At 46.4% G+C, this 20,817-nt stretch overlaps 8 protein-coding genes across 8 annotated transcripts; 5 read left to right on the forward strand and 3 right to left on the reverse strand.

Annotated features, from left to right (window-relative positions):
• Positions 1-2,278: 2,278 nt before the first annotated feature.
• On the reverse strand, positions 2,279-5,339 carry POJ06DRAFT_144689 (fungal-specific transcription factor domain-containing protein). Its single transcript, XM_056184580.1, has 4 exons — positions 4,570-5,339; positions 4,268-4,514; positions 4,031-4,122; positions 2,279-3,969 (listed from the first exon to the last, which is right to left on the reverse strand). Exons 1-4 carry the CDS (start codon positions 5,029-5,031, stop codon positions 2,605-2,607), a joined length of 2,166 nt encoding a protein of 721 aa, XP_056042401.1. The 5' UTR covers positions 5,032-5,339; the 3' UTR covers positions 2,279-2,604.
• A 96-nt stretch (positions 5,340-5,435) lies between these two features.
• Positions 5,436-6,175, forward strand: POJ06DRAFT_239807 (glutathione-s-transferase theta, gst; the record flags this gene model as incomplete). Its single annotated transcript, XM_056186054.1, has 2 exons — positions 5,436-5,654; positions 5,708-6,175. 2 exons carry the CDS (start codon positions 5,436-5,438, stop codon positions 6,173-6,175), a joined length of 687 nt encoding a protein of 228 aa, XP_056042402.1.
• Positions 6,176-7,024: 849 nt separating this feature from the next.
• Positions 7,025-8,033, forward strand: POJ06DRAFT_144728 (uncharacterized protein). The gene is made up of 2 exons (XM_056184581.1): positions 7,025-7,287; positions 7,362-8,033. The coding sequence occupies exon 2, from the start codon at positions 7,435-7,437 to the stop codon at positions 7,900-7,902; it is 468 nt and encodes a 155-aa protein (XP_056042403.1). The 5' UTR covers positions 7,025-7,287; positions 7,362-7,434; the 3' UTR covers positions 7,903-8,033.
• An 844-nt stretch (positions 8,034-8,877) lies between these two features.
• POJ06DRAFT_200033 (uncharacterized protein) lies at positions 8,878-10,692 on the reverse strand (the record flags this gene model as incomplete). Its single annotated transcript, XM_056185175.1, has 4 exons — positions 8,878-9,592; positions 9,662-9,783; positions 9,893-10,179; positions 10,239-10,692. 4 exons carry the CDS (start codon positions 10,690-10,692, stop codon positions 8,878-8,880), a joined length of 1,578 nt encoding a protein of 525 aa, XP_056042404.1.
• Positions 10,693-12,882: 2,190 nt separating this feature from the next.
• Positions 12,883-13,438, reverse strand: POJ06DRAFT_270032 (uncharacterized protein; the record flags this gene model as incomplete). Its single annotated transcript, XM_056189414.1, has 4 exons — positions 12,883-12,982; positions 13,040-13,211; positions 13,267-13,310; positions 13,362-13,438. 4 exons carry the CDS (start codon positions 13,436-13,438, stop codon positions 12,883-12,885), a joined length of 393 nt encoding a protein of 130 aa, XP_056042405.1.
• Positions 13,439-15,199: 1,761 nt separating this feature from the next.
• On the forward strand, positions 15,200-15,722 carry POJ06DRAFT_144849 (uncharacterized protein). The gene has a single exon (XM_056184582.1). The coding sequence runs from the start codon at positions 15,384-15,386 to the stop codon at positions 15,687-15,689; it is 306 nt and encodes a 101-aa protein (XP_056042406.1). The 5' UTR covers positions 15,200-15,383; the 3' UTR covers positions 15,690-15,722.
• Positions 15,723-17,044: 1,322 nt separating this feature from the next.
• On the forward strand, positions 17,045-17,732 carry POJ06DRAFT_302810 (uncharacterized protein). Its single transcript, XM_056190778.1, has one exon. The coding sequence runs from the start codon at positions 17,052-17,054 to the stop codon at positions 17,559-17,561; it is 510 nt and encodes a 169-aa protein (XP_056042407.1). The 5' UTR covers positions 17,045-17,051; the 3' UTR covers positions 17,562-17,732.
• Positions 17,733-19,308: 1,576 nt separating this feature from the next.
• Positions 19,309-20,303, forward strand: POJ06DRAFT_258413 (uncharacterized protein). Its single transcript, XM_056188267.1, has 2 exons — positions 19,309-19,732; positions 19,786-20,303. The coding sequence occupies exons 1-2, from the start codon at positions 19,610-19,612 to the stop codon at positions 19,858-19,860; spliced, it is 198 nt and encodes a 65-aa protein (XP_056042408.1). The 5' UTR covers positions 19,309-19,609; the 3' UTR covers positions 19,861-20,303.
• Positions 20,304-20,817: the final 514 nt, after the last annotated feature.

Consider the following 20,817-nt stretch of genomic DNA (forward strand, 5'->3'; position numbering starts at 1 on the left):
AAAGGCGTCTATGTCAACACAGAGTACGTTAGATACTTGGATTATTCATTGATTATGGAATGAAACCTTATTCAATAAACCGATAACCTCGCTAAGCCGATATCAAGTGGCTGTAAACGTTACATCGGCTTAACGGAGTTCTACTGTAGAAATAAATAACATAACGTAAATGTATAACGAGCGGCGCACTTTCCACGCGACGCACCCCCCTCCACACTTTACCCTTTTTCCCTCCACATCAAAACATGGAATCTTCTTCTAATGAAAGCAAGATCATCCTTGCCATCGAGGTACTCCAAAGATCCAAAAAACTAAGTGTTAGGGCTGCAGCAAAGATATATGGTATTAGTGAAACGACACTACGTCACTGACGGGCCGGCCGACAACCACGACGCGATGTTCCAGCCAATTTGAGGAAATTGACCGACCTAGAAGAATCAGTCCTTGTTCAATACATCCTCGGCTGTCTATTGTGGGAGATATGGCAAATCGACTTATCGCGACACGCGACGCGCCTCGCGTTGGGACGCGTTGGGCTTCGAACTTCGTCAAGCGCCGCCCAGAGCTCCGGACGCGTTTCCAGCGAAAGTACAACTACCAGAGGGCCAAATGCGAAGATCCAGTGATTATTCGTAGCTGGTTTGAGCTTGTACGCAATATGATCGCGAAGTATGGCATCCTGGATACGGATATCTATAACTTCGACGAGACTGGGTATATGGTGGGCGTCATCTCGACCGCAACGGTTGTGACAAGCTCAGACGGGCGTGCAAAGGCAAAAAGGTACAGCCTGGTAATCAGGAACGGGTTACGGTAATCCAGGGCGTCAATTACCAGGGCTGGACGGTGCCGCCGTTCGTCATTGTTGCAGGGAAAAACCACCTCGCGTCTTGGTATCAAAACAGCGGATTTCCACCCGACTGGGTAATCGCTGTTACTGAGAACGGCTGGACGACGAATGAGAAATGCATGGATTGGATTCGGCATTTTGAGAAGCATACCAAGCCCCGAACTGTGGGTAGTTATCGTCTGTTAATCCTCAACGGCCACGGGAGCCACCACTCGGATGAGTTCGAGGAATACTGCAAGGAAAACAACATCATCACCCTCTGTATGCCTCCTCATTTCTCTCTCATGCTTCAGCCACTCGATGTTGGGTGTTTTAGCCCGCTAAAGAAGGCATATGGTCGGCAAATTGAGGATATGATCCGGGCTCACATCACCCACATTACCAAGGACGACTTCTTTCCTGCCTTCCGCGTTGCGTTTTTCGCCGCCATGACGGAAAAAACATCCAAGGAGGTTTCCGAGGTGCTGGACTTATTCCGTTCGACCCCGAGGGTGTGATTTCTATGCTCGATCTCAAGTTAAAGACGCCAACGCCTCCAAACTCCGGCCCTCCACCTTGGGTTTCCCTGACACCTAACAACCCAACCGAAGCCTCATCGCAGACTACTTTCATCAAGGATCGAATTTCCCGTCATCAAAATAGCTCCCCAACCTCAATCTACGAAGCTGTTGACCAGTTTGCCAAGGGTACGTCGAAAATGATGCACCAGTTGGCTTTGTTGAAGGTGGAGAACCAGATCCTTCGGCAAGGAATGGAGGAGCTTAGCAAACGCCGGAGGGCTAAAAAACACGTCTACAGCAAGGACGATCACTTAGTCAACAGGAAGCACAAGCTTTGCAAGACGAAAGGGACAAAAGCTCTTACATCTCAGAACATTCAAAGTGGCTGGAAAGGAGCTGGTTTGATTCCATTTAACTAGTCCTCGCGAGTGTTAAATAGCCTTCCACTTCCAGCTCCTGAGCTGCCATGTACTCCTCAAACCTCAACTAATATCATGGACCTAGACCTCTCCATTCTTAAGAGCTCTCCTCCAGACGGAACAGAACTAAAGAACGCAAATTCGGTCTTTAATACAGCTCTGGCAAGCAATGAATCCCCTGCTTCACCAACTCGGCGATATGCGAAGCGAATGACCCAGCTGGTCGAAAGTCAGAATGCTGAGCTAACTATTTTACGGAAGGAGCTTCAAGAGTGTAAAGAGTTGCTTCAAACCCGCAAGAAACGAACCAAAGGGAAGAGAATCAAATTACAGGGCGAATTTGTGTTTAGTACGGAGGAAGTGTTGAAAATCGTTCGCGAGGCGGAAGAGAAACCTAAGGCAAAACGACCGCGTGGGCGGCCACGTAAGCTCCCAATTGAAGAAGTAGATAAATTATAAGAAGGCGAAGAAGTAGAGAATAGATCGAGCGAGTCGGAGTTGGATTTGGTCGATTGTGTGGCGCGTAGGACAAGGTCAGAGTGAGGAGATTGAACTTAGTGACCAGGTTCCCCATATGATACGTTAAAAAATTAATCTTTTTTTAATATGCTTAATATAATTCCTAGAGCATATCAGACTACCAGAGGCTGTTTATAGGTATAGCGACTTCTAGGGAGTAGTTAAGGAATAGCGGATAAGAGGCAGAGTGGCCAACAGATAAGAGTCCTGAGCTTTTCAAGTGCTAATCTGATCGTCTATTACTTGACATTCCTTCCAGGTTTATTAGCCTAAGCCGCGCGTATCGTTATACCCTATCAACTATGCTCACGGATCATCAGCGACGGGCCTGAGACTCCAGCATATTGCACATTGGGCCAATTCCAAGGGCCGTATTTCTCATCGTGTCCCATACGACCGCATCCATCTCTGATATCCCAGAACTATAGGTCTCTGTGGGCCGAACTGCATCAAGGAAACATCCCTCAATCGACTGCGCAGTCTCCATTGCGAGTCCGTCTTCTGCCGATGATACGCTCAGCGTGGGTGGCTTGTCAACATTGTCTATAAACGCGTGGAGAACAGACGGAACTGCGAGGCGACTCTGCCATTCCCCCGAATCTTGCGCTAGTGGTCCGCCCGTCTGCATTCCCAACCGGTTTAGTTCCTCCTCCCTGTGTCTCCGAGCTGCGCTGAGAAGATTAGCGAGTGGCGCATAAAACACCTCTCCTTTTTCACGCGCCCGGACAAGATGTCTAGAGTTTTGCTCAGCGAGGACCCAAGCACGCTCGCATGTCGAATTCCAAGGGCGAGTGCACAGCTCCATGAGAACGCCAGACAAGGATGGCCAGAAGACGCTCTCCTGAAATACCCAGGCCCATTTTCGTGTCGAGACGTCATCCAGCAGAGCCCTTATAGATTCACAGCCTGTTATTGCGGCGAGGAAACAGTCATCTCTCGGACTTTTGGGCGCGGTATTACCTGTCGCCTGGTCTCGAGACAGGCAATGGCATCGCACACATATTTCCATGCTCTGCAAGTCTAGTTCGGCTAGTTTCTCCGCAAAGACATAGTTCGGTTCGGTGTCCGAGTGCGTTAAACATGCTCTTTTTACTCTCTCGCGCGCGTCACGGATTTCTTGGAGGAGCTGCTCTCGGCTCGGCTTGTCTGTCAGAGTAGGTGGCAGAGTTGACATGCTCGACTGGATCCTGCGCAAGAGTCGCCACAGGTCGCTTCGTATGATACACAGAGAGGAGTCGGTGAAGTAGCCCTTGACATCGGGCAGTGAGGTCATCTCAGGATGAATGTCTTTGTCGTCGAGATTACTGGGTGCAAGGGTATCAAACATTTCTTCTGTCAAGCTCACTTCGGAGACTTGGCAGCCTGAGACTCTAGCATCCAGGAAGCAAATGTGCCACCAGAGTCGCCGTCTCATCTCGGATTCGAACGGGGATATGTCAGAAAAGTGCGTAGAGTCTCGGTGTAGGCCTACAGACTGTGCTGCTCGGATGAGTAGACCATTGAGCGACCAGATTGCACGTGTGCCTCTTGTGACGGCCATGCTCTCGAGGTAGACGAGAAAAGCGCGGATGACGCTCATGTCGCTTGTGTTGAGGACATTGGCTTGACTTAGGGCCTGCTCGGTGGCGACAGTCAATCGGGAGAGCAGGTCAGTCTTCGTCTCACCAAACGCGCTCATTACCTGTGCCTCAAGTCAGTCACAAGTACAGATACGAAGTCATACATGTATAATGATTTCGAACCTCGTTCTCTGCCAGTGACGTGACTGCTGCCAGTGAAATTGCCACGATTAAAGCTTCTGTTCCGGGTTCTGTCTGGTATCGGCCTGGTTGGGCTGCTCCTGTTAGCCAAAGAAATAAAAATAAAATAAAAAATAAAAAGTAAAATAAAAATAACCAAGGTGAATACGGAAGAAGAGAGAGACAAGAAAACCATTTCCTTACAGCAACACTAAATGCGAATGGAATATTTTCACTTACAAACTGTCTGTCGAATTATCCCCGTCATGGATGGAACATGCAAAATCTTGATGAATGGGTCCATCCGTTCAAGAAAAATATCCCACAGATACGAAATCTGAGACGGCAGTGGCCTTAATACCGATGCATCGAATCCAGGATTAGACCAGAGAAATGGTAACGCCCAAGGCAATGGCTGGCTTGCATCATCACCGGGCCATTGGTCTTGCTCAAAGTCATCTACTGCAGCTTCACGGATGGATTCCAACTGCAAACGTATGAGTAGGAACATAAAAAAATATCGGGAATTAAGGTCTGCTTACCTGGCTATAGATTAATGTCCAGATCCTATTACCCATGTATGCCTTCCCGTTTCCGTCATTGACAAGCCGCCCAATGTGCTGTGGAAAAATGGCCTCGGCTTCCGTTTGTTCTTTGCGCTGCTTATTGTGGGCGTCATTCTGCGCAGTAGAGTCGTCTTGGCGACCTTTGTCTGCCTGTACCTGCGCACTGAGCTCATCCACCAGTGTCTCTAGATGCGTCAGACGGCCCAGAAGATGCGTGTGCCTCTCGCGGTGGTTTCGGGGCTGTTCAGCAAAATCATGGCGCCGCGTGGGCAGCTTTCCAGTGGATGGAAACCCGCAGTCCAATCCGGCTCGAAGACACGGCGTGCAGGGATCTCGGCGATCGCATCGGGTCTTGCGACGTCTGCAGCTGTGGCAGCTCCAGGGGCTCGCAGGCTGAGAGGCGGCGCTTGGCACTATTGTCGGCGCCGGCTGTGTCATGTCCGGACTGTATGTATTGAAGTGAATGGTGCTGGAGTCTTCACGGTTTGAGATGAGGGTGCAATTGAGAAGCTGGCCGATGACGATGCTGAGAAATCAGGTCGAAGCCTAATGGGGCGCCGCCGACTCCATCATGTCCGGTGTCCGATCCGGCGCTAAATTCATGCCAAACTTATCCGTGCTCCGTCATTTTCGAGCGCCGATACGAACAGCTTTCGAGGTTTCGTTGGTCCGGTGTCCGATCCAGAGAAGGTGAATGAATTGTTGCAGCCGACCATGTAATCAACAGTATTATGGCCGAATTATAAAAGAGTTGACCGTTGCTTGCCAGATTCCGCCCTTGTCCTTCCCTCTACTCTATAAGATAAGAACACACTAGTTTATTTCATCCCCAAGTCATCAAAATGGCCATCTCCAGCCTTAAGCCCGTCAAGATCTATATCCACGGCCCGAGCCCCAACCCTTGGAAAGTCATCATTATCCTTGAGGAGCTGGGAATCCCATGGGAGTCTGAATCAGTACCGGAAACCGGCCTCAAGACGGAGCCATTCATCTCTCTGAACCCAAATGGCCGAACACCGGCATTGATCGATCCCAACAATGACGGTACCACTCTATGGGAGGTAAGTACCATCACCGCACCTTATCTTTCATTCCTTTGGCTAATTCCACCCAGTCCGGCGCCATCATCGACTATCTCATTGACGTGTACGACAAAGACCACACGCTCCAGTACACTTCCTTCCCGGAAAAGCATATCACTCGATGCTGGGAGCACTTTCAGATGAGCGGACAGGGACCCTACATGGGCCAGAAGGGATTTTTCATGTACTTCCATCCCGAGAAACTGCCTTCTGCCATTGAACGCTACGACAAAGAGACGAGACGCATTATTGGCGTCGTTGATGCGCATCTCTCCAAGCAGGGAACTCCTTACCTTGTTGGTGACAAGGTGACCTACGCGGACCTCATGTTTGTTCCGTACTTCAAGTTATTCTTACCTGTTATTTGTCCCGACTTGAACACGAAGGAATGGCCCAAGTTTGATGCTTGGCAGGAGAAGCTTGTCGCACGATCGTCTGTGCAGACTGTTTTGGCCAAGATTCAGGTGGAGAAGGAGAAGAAGAAGTTGCCTGGCAAATGATTTGTTTACTGTACATGGAGCAGTGCAGATAGGTCATAATGAACGATTCATATTCCGGCCGTTATAGGGCTGTTGCCGTTTTGCCGATATTGACGATACGAGATCGGCAAATCGGCAGAATAACTATGTAACATTTTCTCATTACACCTGGATGTCTATACACAATTGTATTAAGCTACGTAATCATACAATAACTCATTTATCGTACACCACCAATTACAAAGCCAGTTTGGATTTACAATCACAAAAAAAGAAGCTAGAGAACCTGTCGGTTAGTGTCAACAGCTTTTCAATGGGCGCGGTTATTCATGACGAAGTGGAATAATGGCAATTGCCCGCAACATAAACTTGCGCCATTGAAAAACAGTTCTATAAATGCAGGTAAGGACAAAACCAGAAGATATCAGGTTTTAAGTTAAGTTGGAGATCTGCCAAAGTGAGTCCTGCGCCTCGCCGGTTGACGGCCGATTCCACCATGGAGTCTTGAAATAAGCACTCAAGCCACTAACGCCGGAAAAAATTTACAGGCGTGCAATCATGTCGTCTCCACTCAGTACGTGACTTAAGAGTGCAGTCTCCCAGCACTACCTCCTGAAGGCTTGGCGGGAAGTCGTCTGGCACAAACTCGCCGTCTTGTACAATCATCTATTGTTGGTAACATATCCATCCATGCAGCCAGATGACACACAAGTGTACTTATCTCTCAGCCCAACGCGTCTCGAACCCCGGCAGAGTCGGTTGTGCGGGGAGACAGGGTCAGGGTAACCCCCCTAAGCTGACGACCACGTTACGAGACGTCAAACTTTACTAATACAACTTTGAGAGTTAAATTTATCGCCTCTGCCGTCCCCGCCTTCAAAAAAAAATCGGCTACAATTTCCCATTATGGCTTAGACTTACTGTCTTACTGTACTATGTGTGAATTCTCTCCGCCTTCCGGTTCACTGCCATGCAATATCGCTTATTTCGTTAGCTTGTCCGGCTATGTCCTTAGTTGGCATCGTTATAAGGTTCTACGTCATAGTACATCGCGACGAATATATAATTCGACTGGGCGGACCGAACTTCAGGCTTTGGGAAATTCTCCATGGCGCCTGCGAGCCGTGCTTCAGGTAACAGACCTTTTTTCTGATGAACGTTGACTAGGGTTGCGAGTATCACGATATTGACCTATCGTTCTATATAGTATTGTGCACTCTTTGACCATTCGACAGTCATAATTCAGAAGTAGCGCATCATACCGTTCCTCATCACTCACAATGTTGAAGATTCGACAAGCGCTAATTCTCAGCCTTGTCATATTATTGATCAGTAAGCTAGAGCCGGTATCAGCATGGCAACATGGCACGCTGTGCATTACCACTGCACTTTACCAGATTCTGTCGAATGGCGGATATTACCGGCGTCTTTATGGCCTAGAAGTCTATCAACTGGGTGCTGAACACCAAATATTACGTCCCGCAGAGTTCACAACCACTAGCGCATTTGATGGGTCCTTCAGCGGTAAAGTTACGTTTATTAAAGGACGACCGAAATGCAGTATAATCGGAAAATGGACTGCGACTGAGCAACTGTATGGCCCGTACGAGGTTACTTGCAGTTCCAATGGTATATCGCGAACGTGGACGATAGATACCGTCAGCGACAACCCAAGTACATATGTTCTTCCCGTTCAAGGTGGGAGCATAGAATATGACGCACAGCAAACAATGTGCGGCACATATTAATGGTTGTTACGAAACCGTACGAATTCTTCACCGTTTGTCGTTTGATTGATGAGAAAAGGTCCTGTAAGGCCGGTGTTATGTGTCACTCCTGATATATGTATCAGTGTCATTCTCTTACTTTTATATTCATGTTAAACAGCAGTCACATACTGGGTCCTGCCGTCGTATAACGCGAGGTCAGATGGTATTTCATGCCTAGCTAAGGTGCAGCTTTTGCAATCTTCCCCCGGCAATGTTTATTGCCGTTAACAATTAGTATCTTCTACGAATTTACAGTTGGAGCGACTGCAATTTCGTCTCTCATTCCAGCAAGCTTGCGTGATCGCAATCTCTTCTCAACTCCGATTGACTCACAGTCATAGTCGCGCGTTTCGCTGGCTTGGCTCCCGATCCACCGTCCCCTGCTCTTTGCCTCCCTTGTTGGCTCTTTAATCACCACCATGGCACTCACTGTACGGCGTTTAGTCGACTGTCAGCCGTCACCTGTGCGTGATAATAGTGCCGTCACCGAGCATGTATAATTGCGGAAGCTCACTCGCTGTAACGGCCAACAGCCAACACCTGCGCAATGACTGACTGGCTCATATTCGCTCTCTTAATTCTCCGCTCCACCGCTAAACAATCTATTCGAAATACTTAAGTAGCTTTAATAATAATACGCCCGTTTTAATACCGTTACTACAATATTATAAATTCGTCACCAGCCAGACCGACCAGGCGGCCCCAGTTATATCGAAGCAGTGCCATAGCCCCATTAGTCCAACACTTTGCTGCCAGCTTTCTATATTAGGCGTGCCTGGAGAGTCAAGGAGATGCCAAAAATCCGTAACGGTAAAAGCAGAAATCTACTAGATACTCGGTGTGGGTCGCCCAGCGCTTTTGAGAAGGGCCTGTCCTGAACACATACTTTGGCCGACTGTATACCCCTTATCTCATGGCGAGAATGTTGATCTGTACATGCTTGGCACCGCAATGTCATTCACCATGCATGGATGATAGCAGCGAATCAGGAGTCCAACTATCCTCATGTGAAAATCTCAGCTTTGCTCCGTTGGTACTGGACAAAATGTTGAGAAGACACTTTTCAACTCCTCTGCGTGCCTCAAGGCTCAGATGTCTAAGGAGATCTGTTATGTCCATTGCATATTTGGCTTTCATCCAACCATCCGGAACGGTGATAACATGCTCAAAAAGGAGTGAACGCAGATTTCCAACCGAACCTTCCCATAGATTACGTGATTCATGCAGAGACGTATCAAGGATCGCCAAGCTATTATTAGGTCGCATAGAAAATGAGCCAGGAGAAGTTGGTAGGGCTGCCGTGGAAGTCAATGATTCTTGCAACAGCACACTGATTAAAAATAGACATGCAAGCCGATCATCCTCTGGGGTGGCATAACCCACTTCATGCACGTCGGTTTGTGCGTCACATTGAAAATAGAAATGCAACTGGAGCACAGCATCATGTACTGCGCGGAACCCCCTTAGTCCATGCTGATATAACTGGGACGAGCTTCTCATTAACATTTGAATATGGTGAGTGAATGATATCAGCCATGAACAGCGAACCTTATGTAGATCAATAATTGAGGCCACTGTGGAATTTAGAGAATTATTTAGAGGATGCTGAGATATCTCCCGAATATTATTGGCCGGATCAAACCATGACGGCTTCACCATTAACGAGTACCTGACATTCTTGGTCAATAACACGTCTATTGACACTGCTATGCAAATAAAGCGGAAACAATCGACCTACAAGTATACGACGAGTCCCACCCGCCAGTTATCTTGTAATGCAGCATGACCTCCGCGTTCTTCAATCATTCGTTGGAGTCCATCGCGGTGAATTTGCCATTCAGCTTCAGTTCCCCAAAAACTCTGCACGAAACAGTAAGTCAAAGTGAGCAGGTTCTACCATTAATGTAAAATTAATGCAACTTTGGAAGAATGTTTCAGCTATCGCTGTAACAGACAACTGTTTACTTACCTCAAACGCAAGAAGTCTCACAACTGCAGCAAAAGCGTCATCACTTAATGACTTTATAGGATCATTGAGCCAAATATTAAGAATTCTCAAAGCCTCTGTCTTGTAGGTCAAAGCATGAAGAGAATCCGTGGCTCCTTGTAAATAGGCCAAGTGCGCCGCAGAGTGGGCCATCAGAGAATTAAATGACGAAGCATTGGATAGATCAAGGGGAAACGAAATATCCCTCATTGGATTAAAGCTTTTAATAGACACCTCTTCAAGCATCATTTTAGCATGTATGCTTAGCCCTGCGGAAAGTGGTTAACAGAATGTCTCGTTGGAGTAACTTGATATTGCAAGGACATACAGTGATGCAATAGTTTCTGATGCTGACCGGTAAGTTTAACAGGACACGTGTCAAATGGGTCGACCCTGGCAACCGCCAGGGCATGATTCATTCCTGTTAGAGCTTGGAAAGGAACTCCGGCCATGCTGTCCTCATTACTCTCGATATTTGGGTATTGACTCTCGATTAAAGGAGCCAAGGGGGGTTGTTGAATAGAGGGACCGGCACTGTTCGCAGCTGCAACCGCGCTAGATAACAATTTCCGTGGAGTTTGCTGTAAGGGCTTTGGCTTTTCTCGTTTCGTTTTGTGTCGCCGTTTCCAGGATTCTCGCATAGCATGACTCCTGATGTCGGCTTGACCCTCTTTAAATACGAAGGTAAATCGCGGAGGACTTTCCCCCGGTATAGACGAGCTCACGGTATCCGGCGTTCGAAAAGTCTCTCTTCCATCTTCGCTGGTTTCTGGTACAGTCATGTCAAAGATTTCTGTTTCGTTAGAAAGACGGTATAAAAACCATTTCACTTCCCTGGTTACGAATAGTACACCACGGGCAAAAAAACCGGTTAGCTCAAACCTACCGTTGCGACGGTTTTGTTGTAAATAAAGCGCTTAATATGAGCAATTGGCAATATGGAAGTCCAAATTTCTTTGGTTCGAAGTCGTTGCTTTCAGTAGACTAAGGTTTTCTGGCCAGGACACCATTCGTTGTCTTTTTCGATTAGGGTTTTGAGGGTTTTGTGCCTTCAGGTGGCAGAAAACAGACCATTCCTCTTTGGGACTAGCGCAGCCTGCTTCCGTTAGATGAAATTTGAGACAGGAATCAATCGCTAGATCTTAAGGACGGATGAAAGCGCTTCACTAGCAACACTTGTGCCAAGCAGCCTTTAAGGGTGGGAGTACTGACTTCGCTCTCCAACGCAGATGTGTCACCTGAAATCAAGACGCAAACCCAGCTGAATCCGCGCCAGCATTGCAATATGTAGCGGTTCCAAGTCGCACAGCTGCATGTATCTTTCTTGCCGTACTCTCATTTGACCAGTAGTTCCAGTGGCAATACTCCAGCCATAGCACAGAAAGTTACAGTCTGGACTTGATCACGGATCTCCGACCTTACATTCCAGTTTCCTTTTGAGTTGAGGATGCTGGGACCTCGGTGGTGAGTCTGATCGCTTGTGGTATAACAGGTACCATGGGACGAATTCAGCGCAAGTTTCAATGCACGGCCATGACTTCCATCAACACGCGAAGCAGTGCCATTACCGACGTTGGCATGCTTACCTGTTAAGATTTCTGCCTAACCTCGCACTCTCCTTCTGCCAACCACTGCTCGAGAAAATAGTTTTAGTTTGATGGCTTCCGTAACATTTCGTCTTATCTCCGCTGTCAATAGACCTCGCGATTCCTTAATCCATTAATGCATTCCATGAAATTATCAAATCCGCAACGATCTTAAAACACCTTCTGCAATTTGCATGATATTCTTCTCGACGTTCCAACTGCAAAGTTGGTTGAAAGTGGTGGGCAACACCGTGACAAGACCATCACCAGAGCCGTCTCGCCGGAAGCGCTTATAGCCACATCTGGTCGTATATGTTGTATGAGTGATAACCACTTGCCCATTAAGACATACCTTTGAACACATTTATGAGAAGTGTATGACTGAATGGTCGTGGGCAAATGGAAGGAAAGCTGAAGCACTATTCTCTAGTACTTAGCGACCAGCGGATATTCAGGGCTAGTTATATGTGCGAAAACTCCTCAACGAGGAGAAGAACAAAAGAAACACCACCTCGGCCCCCGGGGTCGCCGAATAGCCGATGCGTTTTCGGCTACCCAAAGCAAACCAAGAATGACGTCAGGGCGCAGAAACGATCAAATCTCCTTGACTAGCCAGATCGAGGCCAGGAATGGAGAGAGAGCAAGCTAAGACAAATAAGGACGGAACTCCGACGATCGTGCTTCAACAACCCTCACTTTCACTTATCTGGTCACGGTTTTCGGTACCTGGTGCGCCATTTAACGCAACAGAATTTTGTTGAAGGTACCAGATACACCAAAATGACCCCAGTTTAGACCACCTCGCCTGGTGATACGTTATGAAGATGGTCCGCAAACTTATCAGCGAACCAAGCACCATGTGTCACGTTTGGTGTATCTACCCATTTAGTCAGCCCTAGTCATTGGGTCTTCCAGGTACAAACAGCAGTCTCAGACTTGATGCTGGGAAGAAACGGTGCTGAACTTATTGTGCTTGATAAAAGGCTAATCAGTAACGGAACAGACCCCGAATTACCCTCTGTCGCAAATTAACGAGGTCATCCGGAAGGCCATGCCTCAAAGGAAAAAAATGTCTATGGGTAGGACATAGGAGATGTCCGCAGAATTAACAAGTATCAGTTATTTGCACATCCTTTAGTAGAGTCTAGAGCAAGTCCTGATGTCGAGTCCTTGGTCGTCTTGCTGAGTCAAACTGAACGTGAGTCTTTCTGGCAGGCTTATGGGATCATTATGTGACCAATGGATAACTAGCTACTACCGGATCGTTTCGGTTTCAGGGGTTTTCTGATCAAACTGCTCTCCCTACACATTTCAGCAACGTCATCATCATTATTTGTACAGGGAAGGGCCTGGGCACAAAAGTAATTCATATGGCAACAACTGAAACTACCAACGTTGTGGCCCAATTTCAACGCTGTTCACGTCCACGCCGGGCTTGAACCATCGCTCGTCCTCCGTGATCTTCAAATCGTTTCCGCTCATCTGCCTTACGTTCAATCAGTTCGTGTCCCTCTTTTTGAGGTCTACACTTGGAAATGCTCACCGCTTCTGCATGCATCCATCAGCCGCAAAGGTCCAATCTTCAAAATCGTACGTCCTGTACCAACTTTTTTCCTTCACGTCGTACCACTCGTAACGAAAGTACAGCGATCTTATTGTCCGTAAATGGAAATAGTTCTCCCGAAGACGATATTGGGTCTCCTTAGCCCATTTCTCTTTCGAAAATTGTTCAAATCTCGTCATGGCCCTTCAAGGACGTTGTGCGATTACGCAAAGCGAGGATTTGGTACGCCTCGATCACTCTTGCCGGGTCCCTAAGAAATCAGCTAACGTGCTGACCAAAAAAAGAAGCAACTTAAACGTACATTGTATTCCAGAGATCCTGAGCAATCTTGACTTTCTTCTGCGCAATTTCTTGCGTGAATGGCGGAACTAAAGACATTGTACCTAAATGCGATTGGAGAATCGGGCAACTTGAGCGGACGATATATTACTGCGGGGAGAAATTGCACCATATAATATTTATTGGCCGTCATACAATGGCAAATGATTCCCATGTCCGAGTGTAGAGGATGTGCGCGAGGCTCGTCTACCCTCCCTGCGTCGATATGATGTCCAGCCCTGGGTCTCACCAAGGTTTGGCAATTCCATCACCATGGCTCTAACCAACTTTGGAAAGAGCATTTATCCGATAATCTTTCGAAAATTATCACTATACGAAATACACTGGCACAGACAATACAAAAAACTCAATGATCCTCCATAATAATACAAAGAATAGGCGTAGATACTACGTGATATTAGGAAAATTAAAAAATAATAAAAAATTGATTAATTAGATTTAACTTAATCCTTAATATGATAATTAATAAATAAAAAATTAAATAAAGACGAGGAAGATAAATATTAAAGAAATCAAAAACTAAAAAGAGCGCTCAATTGACAGCAGTTCGGAGGCCCAGAAACGCATCACCCTGGATGATGTCTCCAAGTACTGTCAAGACGGCCCGAACCTTCAATGATTGCAGAAGCACCATAACGACCAGCAGCCCATCCTGCAGATGCCAGACCGCCCGATCCGCCGCCAATAACGAGGCATTCGTAGTGTTTCGTGACAATAGCAGCCATCGAATGCAGGTGAAGATGAACGATGAGATTCGGAAAGGGAATGGGAAAATGTATACGGAAATTGCCGGATGGAGTCACCAGAAAGAACGCCCCTGGAGGGCTGGATGAACACTAACATGAGCGTGGGATGGCAAGCGGAAGCTCATTGGTAGTGTCAGTCCGTCATCATAGCTATGTCATGGATCTCAATCTGGTGGTGGCAGGTCACATACAACGCGATTCGTCAATTACTCTTTCCAAATTGGGAGGTTTTACATAACATGCCGCAGGAGCTCAGGGGTAAGAGTTAAGGGTTCAGCATTGTACTTGCATCATCTTTGGCAAGATTGGATTGGTCACTGGCAATTGCAACAGACCCCGTATTCGACAGTTACTTGATACTTCCGGTCGGTGAAACTGAAGGACACGACTGGTCAATTAGTATTTCCAAAGTCGGACATACCTTCAAACCTCAGCCGCATACATGATCATTAAGGTTCGAGATCATAATATCAAAATGGGACTCTCTAATTAACGGCAGACCCCCATAAATTCATTTATTTTGGAAGAATCACGTGGCTTATTATACAATGCCCCGTTGAATTGACTACACGCAGTCCAGAAAGACGAACTTGCTGCGACTGATTATTGTCCTCTGGGGATAGCGTATTATTGATTGTCAGAATCTAAATCGGCCCTGGAAGACTTCACGTTTGTCTATATCCGGCTCCATGAAGTCAATTCGTATAGGAATCCGTCGGCAGCTATCAATCCTTGTTTGTATATGTGTTCTATCTGCACTGGGCGTGCTGGCTATCACGATCGTATGTATCTCTTCTAATATCCACGCTCTGATATATGTCTTCGACACGACTGACAAGCCTAGACCATCGTCACCCAGAAGTATGTAGTGAGTCTTCTAGCGGAAAGGCTGGAGGCGGTCGCACAACTCAAGTCAATCCCAGGTAACCCAAGCCATCACCTTTTATCGATCACAAGCCGTCTCTGTGGTAACACGAACTCTTATACAGAGCGCACTGGGAAGCTAGAACGCCGGAAATCATTCGCTATCTAACTGGATTGACGCTTCAAAGTCGCTGCAATTGTCTCTCAGCGCCAACACCACTATCCTTGCAGTAGCTCTTTACACTATCGAGTTTGCCAGAGTGTTAAATGCGACAAACGACGTTACTGGATTAGAAGTTGGGCAGAATTTACCCGGAGCTCTGTATCCACTTGAATCGTTTCCCACGTCGAACCTCAGTGATGTTGGTAGTGGTATGCTGCGCGGTCCGTTTAGTTCGGGTCCTGCCATTGTACTTTCTATTACTATCCCTGTCGTTAATATGTCACATGTCCAAAGTCTGGATAATGCTGTAGCTGGCTACCTGACGTTAGTTTTTAACGCTCAGATGCTTTCATCCATCGTCAGCGGCAAATCGAATTTGGCAGATACTGTTCAAATTTCTCTGCTGGGTCCCTCCCCAGACGATTCACTCGATCCTGCGGGTTTTGTCTATCTATCGTATTGTTCGTTTCGTGTTGTCTATCTTGTATTCCTCCACCCTTTCCTTCCCTATATATGATTTTCTTATCTGCAAGTCTAAGGCTGCTACTCTTGCCTATACCCTAATCCTAATCTTGATAAGCATCTTGTCAGATACACTACGTCGTAATTCGGGGTCTAATTCTCCTTCTTTTACTTGTGGGTCTTCTCCCATCTATATATACACTTCAATACATGACGAGGGATGCATCCTCAAATAACTCTAATCTTAACTGGCGTTTAAGCCTGCACCCTAGTTTAACTATAATGGGTGTTCACCATATTTCCTCAAACCTTACAGGCGTTTACTCAACCTTAAGTCGTTTATTCTGACACATCTCTAAAACAATCTCCTTATCTATGTCTAACATTATCTCGTTCCGCCTACATACGACGAGCAGCTTTATCGGGAGACGTTTGTCCGACACCTACCCTGCCGTTAGAAAAGCTTTACTCGCACATTCAACAGGTGCCATGATGAAGTCATGTAACCCAGTAAGCGCGAACGTGTCGGTCGGATACGCGCGCGCCGGTCAATGTCTTCTTTAATGTATGGGCCATCACGGCTGAATACTCGACGGCAGATGTCTACGAGCCAATTCGTCACATCGGCAATATTGCGCTTGCATGTGCATTCAGCTCGGCAGCTTTTATATGTGTTTTGACTTATCCCATAGCTCATTTTGCGGTGCGTCCAATAGTACGACTTCAAGCCGCTGTGGAGCACACTGTAACGTCTTCTACGTATCATGGCAACCCTGGAGTTTACCAAGACATTGAAGTTAAATCGGCCAGAGATGAAGAGAAAGGCCAAGAAAACGATATCGGACGGAGCCTGGATAGGAACAACGGCGCTTATATTGGACCGATACCTTTCCGGATTCCGGGCGTGGTTGCTCAGAAGATGAGACTTCTGGTAACCGATGAACTGACTGTATTGACGACAGCATTTAATAAAATGGCGACAGAACTTCAAACGCAGTAAGAACATCTTGAAGATAGAGTGCGTGAACGAACAAGGGAACTGGAAGCTTTGAAGGTGCAAGCGGAAGCCGCAAATGATTGGCAAAATCTCTGTTTATTGCCAACATAACCCACGAGCTACGGACTCCATTGAACGGCATACTTGGCATGACGTCCGTACTACTTTCAGAGGCTGACCCATTCAAAGTTCACAAGGGCTTGAGGCTCATCTATAATTGTGGCGAATTACTACTGCGTCTCCTCACAGACTTGCTTAATTTCTCGCATAATCACTTCGGTAATGCCACATTAGAGGACAAAGAATTTACTATGGTGGACATTGTATCGCAATTAGAAGCCATCTTTCACGAGCAAGCAGCCTCCGCGAGTCACGAGTGTCAATTTTATGATTCGTCTACTGCCAACAGACATAGAAAATATGGTCCTTCTGGGAGATACTAAACGCATCCTGCAGATCATTGTGAACTTAATATCTAATGGTCTGAAATTCACTCCGGCTAACGGATTTGTTGACGTACGAGTGATTTGTCTAGGCGTTAACGATCATCACGCCGCCAACCTTAAGCGGAACACAGACCACAACCAGTTTGACTGTAATGGAGCAAAGAAATTAACTGCGAGCGATAAATGTGTGTCTAAATATGCGCGTCCTAGTCAGATGGTGACGACATCTGTTAGTACAGAGAATCTCTCTGGGGAAGAGAATTCGGATATGTCGGTGCAAATCGAACAGGCATCGACATCGGAAGTGTCAGCTACGGCCAACGTCTACGATGAGGACAAAATTACTTCTGTATCATCCACCATAGTAGATGAAGTATATCCTTCGTTTCAATCGACAAAGCGATCATCAAATATGGGAGTTGCTTATGCAACATCGTATATTCCGCCAAGCAATATGTCAAATCCGACTATTCCTAAATCCTAACACATCAGTGTCTCGATTGCCAATATCTAAGGATAGTCTTCACGAGAACATGAGTGCTCCATGCCTCCTTAGGGGTGGACACGAATAACATTTTCCTCTATTCGTATTCGTTATTCGTATTCGCAGAAATGGCTTTATTCGTAACGAATAAAATTCGGAACGTCGAATACGATATTATTCGTAATTCTGCCAAGACGCTAGCGCAGTAGTCAAACTTTAATACAGCCAATCATGACGCGTCAAGGAGTAACTGAACGACGCGTCAAGTGGGAATCAATGAATAACTGAGAACGACGCGTTTTATTCTACCAATTTTCAATCCCTTGGAGATCAATCCAATATCCTATCTTACAAGAAGATGTCTGACAGCGATTGTGAGATCTCAACTGCCAGCGGGGTGGACGAGCTATCCGTTGCCATATCCGACCGTCTTCGGCACTCTAACAGAATCGACTATCACCTGCTTAATGACGGCAGTGACGAGGAGGCAGGTCCTGAAGACCGGATCACGAAGAAGTCGCGATTGAATTTACTGGTTGAGGGCGGTGAGCCAATTACGCATAATGACTCGGCAAGTCAATGGACTCCGAGCTCAGTTACTCTAGCAGACTCTACAAGCGCAGACTGTCCTCAGGAACAAAGTTCGTCGGTTGAAGAGCTGTGGGAATCCTCTCGCATTTCGGATCAGTCGTCAACGCCTCTGACCAAGAGCCAAAACTCACTGTGGTCGCACTTCAGTAGTTTACGAATATTACGAATAATTTACGAATAAAAGTTATTTTATTAGTATTCGCATTTGTAAGCAAGAAATCTTCATTTATTCGTATTCGAATTACGAATACGAATACGAATATATTCGTTATTCGTGTCCACCCCTATGCCTCCTTCTTTTCGAATTCCAAGTTGAGGATGACGGCCCAGGCATTCCGCACATTTTACAGTCACGCATATTTGAGCCATTCATTCAAGGTGATCAGGCGCTATTAAAAAAATGGTGGCATGGGGCTAGCTCTGTCATTTATGGCTGGACACGATATCGCCTACAAGACGATATCGCCAGAGGAAAATTCCTGGCGATACGATATACGATATAATGGGTGAATATCGTATCGTATCGCCTCAAAGCGCACGTGACTCTCTTCCTGTACGGGGTTCGGCCAAGTTAGACTTTGGCTCTAACTTTTTAACACACTTTGGCACTTTGCAGCGGATTACTTGAAAAAAATGACCCGTGATTAAACGAAAATAAAAGAAGAACAAAAGGAGGGAAAGGGTCAGTATCCGGCTCGTAAATTGTGCCTGGACTGCGGAGGGATCTGTTAGACATTGGGATCTGATATAGAGATCCGGATAGTTTTGATAGCCAAGTTCGATTAAAACTGGATGTCCTACTCAATAGAGTCGTGTCAATTGGTGATATCCAAAGGAGTTTACGACCTCTACTTATACTTCTAGTGTTCGATTGGTCACCACATTACCCTCCCCCTGACGATATAGGCGATACAATATCGCCAAGTTGGCGATAAAATGGGCGATAATATCGCCGGCCAGAAAAGTCCTGCGATACGATATGCGATATGGGCAAAACTCGGCGATATCGTATCGTGTCCAGCCCTGACTGTCAAAATGAAAGCAGCTTGCAGAATTGTTGGGTGGCACAATCCGTGGAAGGTAAAGGTTCGACCTTCATATTCCGAGTACAGTTGCGATGCGTAAATATTGTTGCTGCACCCCTAGCAGAGAGATCGCCTTCCGTTTCGTCAAGCGGAACTGGACAATCGGAAAGATGGCCCCCTCTTTTATCTTCAGGGCAAACTTATGGCCGCTTGCAGAGACATTCCAGTACCACTACTTTCACCCTCATCAAAGAGTCAACTTCAGAATTTCACGATGTCAATCAATGTTCCTTCACTGAAAGACCAATTAGAGAGTCTACAGTGATTTCTCAAACCAGCACAAGTAGCTCAAATGCTGTAGCCAGTGGCGATCTTGCGAGAGCTATTCTAGTTGTGGAAGATAATAGAGTAAATCATCATGTGATTTTGCGCATGTTGCATTTGGAAAAAATTTCTAGGGTGGAGCTCGCGGAAGACGGCTATGAAGCTGTTGAGTTGGTCCGAAATTCAATTGTATTAGGACGGCATTTTGATGTTATTCTGATGAACATTCAGGTATCTTAGCTTAGCCTTTGAATCCCAGAGAAGTATGCTAATGGGTAATTCAGATGCCAAATATGGACGGTATAGAGGCAACGCGGATAATTCGCAGTGAATGTCGCGCTGACCGCATTTGCCGATGACTCCAATGTCGAGAAATGCATGAGAGTCGGTATGGATAGTTTTCTTTCAAAGCGATAAAACGGGAGGGGGCATGCAATATTGGAGAAATATTGCAACCATACACTTGAAGAATTCTCCTGAATCATAGTTGTAGGTTTGATGTGAACTTGTGCCTTTTAACGCATTGCAACGTATCGCAACAGACATGTATTTTTCCGTATATAAAATTCCAAGAGCGCAGAGAAGAAAGAAATAACAACGTCTATGAATTGCGCTCAGGACCCACGGCGAGACTAAGCAAGCGGGTTGAACCCCGTAATTCCAACACAAATTAATTCTGCTAAACAGTAAACCCTATATCGTTATAACGAACCCCGTTATAACAATGAATTCCTCGGTATAACGAGACTCACGCGTTGTCCGAATTAATTCTCACACAAAATTCGTTATTCCTCGATACAACGCCATTCGTTAGCTGCGGTATCAGTGCCATACAAAATTCGTTATATCAAGGGTGGGGAGTCCGCAATGCCCGCGGCCGACAGGCGATCACAAAACAGCCACAAGGCTGCTTTACGCGCACCACGCCAGTTGCGAATTAATGCAACGAACCACGATCTCCAACAAGGTTCAAGGATACCTATAATAGGAATATCTCCTCTTCTCAGTGTCTGAAATCCTTTCTTCTAGGTATAGTCACCTTTACCAGTCATCGATCGAGTGATCGAGCCCCGGCGCCGGATGAAAAACGTTTTCGACGTGAACTTTGGCCGGAGCTAGAAGCTGCCTTATATAAATGGATGCAGCGAGCAGAGGGCCACATAATAATAACTGGAGAGATTATAGTTAGAGGAAAATGTAGATTGGTGTGGAAAGTTACAGTTACCACGCCACAAAGGGTAAGGGCCCAAGGCATTTTTGATAGTGCAAAAATCTGTTCACAGGCATTTTTGACATTTGCTCATTGTTATACTAAC

This window comes from Lipomyces tetrasporus (genome assembly GCF_029532465.1).
Source record: "Lipomyces tetrasporus strain NRRL Y-64009 chromosome Unknown POJ06scaffold_8, whole genome shotgun sequence".
NCBI classification, from domain to species: domain Eukaryota; kingdom Fungi; phylum Ascomycota; class Lipomycetes; order Lipomycetales; family Lipomycetaceae; genus Lipomyces; species Lipomyces tetrasporus.